Source organism: Diadema setosum, chromosome 20 (genome assembly GCF_964275005.1).
Source record: "Diadema setosum chromosome 20, eeDiaSeto1, whole genome shotgun sequence".
In the NCBI taxonomy this organism is placed as follows: Eukaryota; Metazoa; Echinodermata; class Echinoidea; order Diadematoida; family Diadematidae; genus Diadema; species Diadema setosum.
This window is the reverse complement of record NC_092704.1, coordinates 23,817,647-23,823,379: the sequence shown is the minus strand read 5'-3', so window position 1 is coordinate 23,823,379 and position 5,733 is coordinate 23,817,647. Positions and strand designations below refer to the sequence as shown.

At 41.4% G+C, this 5,733-nt stretch overlaps 1 protein-coding gene across 1 annotated transcript; it reads right to left on the bottom strand.

Annotated features, from left to right (window-relative positions):
• Window positions 1–243: 243 nt before the first annotated feature.
• Window positions 244–4,301, bottom strand: LOC140243519 (glycoprotein-N-acetylgalactosamine 3-beta-galactosyltransferase 1-like). The gene is made up of 3 exons (XM_072323190.1): window positions 4,094–4,301; window positions 2,659–3,329; window positions 244–369 (listed from the first exon to the last, which is right to left on the bottom strand). The coding sequence occupies exons 1-3, from the start codon at window positions 4,299–4,301 to the stop codon at window positions 244–246; spliced, it is 1,005 nt and encodes a 334-aa protein (XP_072179291.1).
• Between the last annotated feature and the right edge of the window lie 1,432 nt (window positions 4,302–5,733).

Genomic DNA, 5,733 nt, shown 5'->3' with positions numbered 1-5,733 from the left:
TATCGCCGTTCTGAGACGATGGAATTTTGTGAATCTCCTATTCCTATCATAGTCGAATCTAGTCTTCCAATTTTTGTTCGTTTGCTATACTAATGCATTTATTACAGTCAACTGAACACTGTCGAGTGGATTTTCACCATAAGCGAAGTTCCAGTATACAAAGTAAACTGTTGTCATGTGTGATACCTCTGCTTGTAAGGTTTGGCCGAGCGGGAATTATGGTGTTGGGAATATGAATTTCTATCATGTGAACGGAAATGATCGATTTCGAGGCGGATTCAGTTCATACAGGAGGTGGTCGTATGCTATGATTTCGTGCGGCTCCACGTAATGTACACTGATCAGTTTATCCGAGCAGCAGTCTTTACCCTGTATGCAGCGGCAGGAAATGACAGAAAGAAATAAAAACTATGATCAAATTATGACCAAACCATGTTAATAAGTATATAACAAAACAATTGGGATTAAGTACTATCATGGCGGAGTGTAAGGGGTATGATCACCATGCCTATACCACATCTATTATTTCGCCAAACTGGTTTTAAACAACCTCATCTTTATTTTATCTAACCATGCTCACATTCTGGTTCCAACCCAAGCTCAAACAAAAGACTTACTTAATACCTGGAATATCTTATTTAGGCCTAATGCTTGTGTAATAAAGTAAAAAGGTGAGACCGTTTAAAAAAGAACATTCACATCGAAATTAGGTTTCATTTTCTAATCATCTGTTCCCTTTTTGTGCACCCTTTCATAATACCTTACACTGTAGGCCTATGTCCTCCCCCCCCCCCCCCCCCAAAAAAAAAAAAAATAAAAAAATAAAAAAATAAAATACAACGGTACCCTCGGCAACGATAGCTATATAAAAAATAGTGAATCAATTCAAATACAATTCCAGGGTATGAAACTATAACTCAGTGCCCACATCTTACAGAAAACCCTATTCAATTTGCTTCAGTGGTCAAAGAGAAATGAGGAATTTTGTAGAGCATGTCAGAAATCTCTTCCCTCCAAGTTATGTCTATTGTGTTCACACGTTAATTTGCATAATTTCCAAGAGCATCCAAGTGCTAAACTTGGAAGAATCTTATGCTCATGACATGCTTTACAACAATCCACATTTCTCTATGATCACTACGGTATCTCACTGAGCGGCGAACGTAGCGAATTTGAGATTCGCCAACTTTTCTGACGAATGTTTGAGAAAAATCAAGGTTCGCTTCTGCCATTAGCGACAGTTAGCGACTTTTAGCGATGTTCAGCGACAATTAGCAACACTTGAACGAATGTTTGCGAAATTGTTTGCGAAACACAGGTGGCGACTGTTAGCAAATGTTAGCGACAGTTTTGCAAATATTAGCAAATGTTTGCAAATCCCTTGCGACAATTTGCGAATGTTTTGGGACCTGGAAAAGTACCAGGCGATTTTGTATAGTCAGACCCATAAAACGAACGTACAACCTTCCACTGCATTCAGATCAGCCTTGTGACCACCGTTCAAGATGGATTTCCAGAATATGGAAGTGAATTTTTGCCAAGAAGAGGCTCAACGTGCTGCTAGCCTTGAAGAGCTGCTTTTTCTGGCTGCTGCTATACAGCTATCGTGCAGCTTAAAAGAGAAAGAAGATGAAGAAAAACAAGAAAGGAAGAAGAAAAGAAAGACTGGTTGTTGCAGAGGACAGACTTTGGTCAATATGAAAAGCTTTTGCAGCAATTACATGATGGAGATGTCAAGAGCTTTAAGAACTTTCTTAGAGTGGAATCTTGCCTGTTGCAGGAACTTTTATATGGGAACCATATGGTTACTTGTTCGCTAGCAGTGGCGAATCAAATAAAAATGTTAGCGACACCGTATACAACGACCGTTTGCGAATTCTTACGAGTGTTTTGCGAATGTTTGCAACTGTTAGCGAAAATACACATTCGCAAAGAAATTTTGAACATGTTCAAAATTTCTTTGCGACAAGAAAAACTGCTTGCGACAATAAAAACCGTTTGCGAACTTTCTTGCAACCGTTAACGAACCTTTTGCAACCCTTTATGAACCCTGGCGAAATCCCAAATTCGCTACGTTCGCAAACGTTCGCCGCTCAGTGAGACACCCCCTTTAACCAAATTGAGTGGGGTTTTCTGCAAAATAGAGCTAATATAAGATGTTATATTTTAAGACTCTGTGGTAGCATTTGGACAGTTTAATCATATTGGGTGTTATCAGTGCGAAAAGTGGATTGCATTTTTTGGGGGGACATACTGTATATTCTCAATCATGATTGTATAATGATCTCTGCTACCCGAGGTCTGCCTGGCAGTTTGCCACACATGCATAGTATTTTATGATCAAATAAATTTTTGGTATTTCACTTAAAATTTACGAGATTTCCAACGCATGAGATTTATTGATTTTGGCATCATTATGATTAGTTTATTGAAAACAAAACAAAACAGAAACCCACACAAACTAATGCCAAGATGACGCAAGCTGATTCACATTAATAATAATCTGCTCCTGAAGGCAGAATTAAAACACGATATAAGAATGGGATTTTACAGAAACCCACGTGCTTTTGCATGGACAAATATTATAAGCAAGGATGACTCTTCATCAGGACCTATAGTCAATATGCCAAATTACTGATGACAAGACGGATACATTACCATTGTCACGTTATATTTGGAAAAGCGATGAAACCACGGAACGGTTTTCTTCGTTTGGAGTAGAAAATAATCCAGTTGTAGCGGGATGAATCTCATTCGACCCTGCTCGTCTCGCGAGTCGCCCGGTAGGACGCCAAGTTTTCCCAGACAAATACCCAAAGCGGCATCCTCGGGAATCTGGGCGTTTTCATCGTAGCACAGCGTGCGGTTGTTCAAACCGTCCCGCACTAACCGAACCACGGCTTCCCTGCTGAGCACGTAGCCCGCTCCGCCGCTCATATAGCCGTTCTTCGCGTAAGGTACGAAGTGGTGACCGTACCACACGGGGATCGTCGGGTCCTTATCCGACAGGAATTCGACCAGGTTCTCGTGGATGAGGTAGGTGTCATCGTCGGCCTTGAAGAACCAGTCGGCATCGTTGATGTGGTGGTCGTAGATATACGAGAAAGCGCGCCGCGTCTTAGCCCAGAGGTGCTGCCGACCCTCTGACATGTTTAGAGCGACTACTTTCCCGGGAAACGTGGTGTTTTCCTGTGAACTCATGAAAAGCGAGGGTCGACATCGTCTGGCCCAGGTCATGGCGACTACCTCTGCTCGTTGATGTAGTGTGACAGGCGACGTCAGTATCCAACATAGAACGCGAATCGGGGGCTTGAGGTCCGGGGGCGATTCTGATAAAGGAAAAACAGAGTGTAATTCATTCAATTTGATTTCGGAGAGAACGTTTTCTGATCATCCCCTTGCAGAAAGTATATACAATAACATTGAAACTTAATGCAGTTTCTGAATGCAGCCCTAAAGGAGATGGACTACATTCACTGAGCTGAGCAAAGTAACTGAAATATGGTACGGGAGTGTTGTAACTCACAAGGATTACAAACCTATTCAAACAAAATTACTAAAAACCAGAACCTCCAAGTCGTTGTCATGGCAACCGAAAGCAGTGCAACAAACCATGGACATTATGACAAATTCCTTTAAAAAGCAGAAATAAAACAATTAAAAAAAGTAAACAAAATCTCAAATCAATAACCATAATATACATCCAGCAATATCTAAGTGCGTTTACCTTTGCTTTTTGCGGCATCTTTACGATATCAGAGAGGACAACTTACCAGACCGTTCCTATAAGCACAACATTCAGACACGGGCCACATTAGGCCTATGCAATTTCTTTTTCTTTTTCTTTTTCTTTTATCTGTAGAGAACACAAACACTGAGCCCTATTCGTGGCCGCAAGGGCCCAAAACGGTGGCTTAATCAAAGGCATCAGAAGAACCGCAGTGGTCTGCAGATTCTTTGGGACTCCTTATACGGACTCTCGAGGGATCCGCATTTTCAAGAGCAGCTCCAGCAGTCCATAATCCACGCTTCGAACGTATAATGAAAAAAAAAAAAATCTTAATGTCACATAATTATGATAGGTTTCTCTTACTTGTTCTGTTGTTGCGCATTGCAGAAGCCGGAGAAATCAATCGAACATCGGTGTCACGCAAAGGGTCACGAAAATCGGAAACTCGTTTTCTCACAACTGACTTCGACTCGGTGATCATCTGGTGCGTGAGGGCGATCGTCACCACGCGCATGACCGCCACACCGGAGAGAAAGGCAATGGCGGGCTTGAGCAGCCGGCCGTTCCACATCGTGTGGTGGTGCGAGTCGGAGAATGAGCAGCCTTCATGTAACTGTGGCGTCACACACTTCCGAAGTTGATACAAGATGCCAATACAACTATAGAATTATTAATTTCCTGCGAAGTTTGCCAGTCAACAGCCGAATCAAGCAAAGACGGTCACACGCCGGTACCCCAGGCGGTACCCGCACCATATACACGAAGGCTACACAATAATGTGAATGTTTGCAAAGAATTTGTACCCGGAGGAAACACGAAGAAGATAGCTACACGCGAAGATTTTGCCGCCGCTCACGCAGCTGCTGCTGGAGCATGAGAAACTCCTCCGGAGGTCGCACGATAGCTCAAGAGGCCCTCATCACGAATGACGCGATGTTTACGATCAGGGCTGAAGTCAAATATTTCCTTTATAGTGTGTTCATCTTTGCTCGATTTGTAAAAAAAAAAAAAAAAAAAAAAAAAAAAAAACGGGATAAAAGATGAAACGGATGATCGTGAACAGGATCGAACTGCCAAAGCGAAAAGACTTTATATACCCGTGGCAAAAGTACGAATCAGCTCGGACCTAGATTTCCTTGTTTTAACTGCACATCTTCACTCTAAAAACGCAAATGTTGAATCAACATTTAAAAGGGCCTAGGAGTGACAGCAATTTTTGAAGTGTTGCATCCAACTTTTAAAATAACATTTTAAATGTTGAATCTAGCAGGAAAACCAACACTTTGAAAATGTTGTCACTCCTCGGCCCTTTTAAATGCTAATTCAACATTTGTGTTTTTAGAGTGTTGTTTTAACAGTGCACACGGCTGTGCACACCCCGCCTCGAGTGTGTAATTATCAGAAGATATGACAGCAGAAGGTATAAAAGTAAAAACGCATCGAAATCTGACTGCGGTGCAGTCTGTTGTGTTTGCCATCGCGATCAATGTAATTGCATTGGGATACCATTTGTAACCCTTTTTAGGGAACGATAAAAATTGTGAAGCATCATACTTTGTTGAAGATGTTTCTTATGCGCGATCTGCAAAATTGATCAAGCGGTATTGTCTGTACATTTTTTTTTCATTCAAACTCGATCGTATGAAAGAGAATGTTTGGACTTATTTTATATGCTACAGTGTTGTATAACAATAATAATAATAATACAGGGTACTTATAATGCGCCAGTTCCACATAGTTAACGTGCTCAAGGCGCAGTAGAAGAAGTAAGCCATGAAATACAACAATCCTTACACAAACATGCACATGAAAATGAATGACACAATAATGATAATGAAAAAAATATACATCATAATATACAATTCTACTGGAAAATGGTCATGAACAAATGAGCTGCTGCTGGAGCATGAGAAACTCCTCCGGAGGTCGCACGATAGCTCAAGAGGCCCTCATCACGAATGACGCGATGTTTACGATCAGGGCTAAAGTCAAACATTTTCCTA

Bases quoted from the DNA above. Each gene is read 5' to 3' on its own strand.
- LOC140243519 (XM_072323190.1), bottom strand. From the start codon at position 4,301: ATGTGGAACGGCCGGCTGCTCAAGCCCGCCATTGCCTTTCTCTCCGGT. The intron at 3,330-4,093 runs GTAAGAGAAACC...TTCCTTTATCAG, and splicing joins AATGCGCAACAACAGAACAA to AATCGCCCCCGGACCTCAAG. The intron at 370-2,658 runs GTAATGTATCCG...CGCTGCATACAG, and splicing joins CCAAATATAACGTGACAATG to GGTAAAGACTGCTGCTCGGA.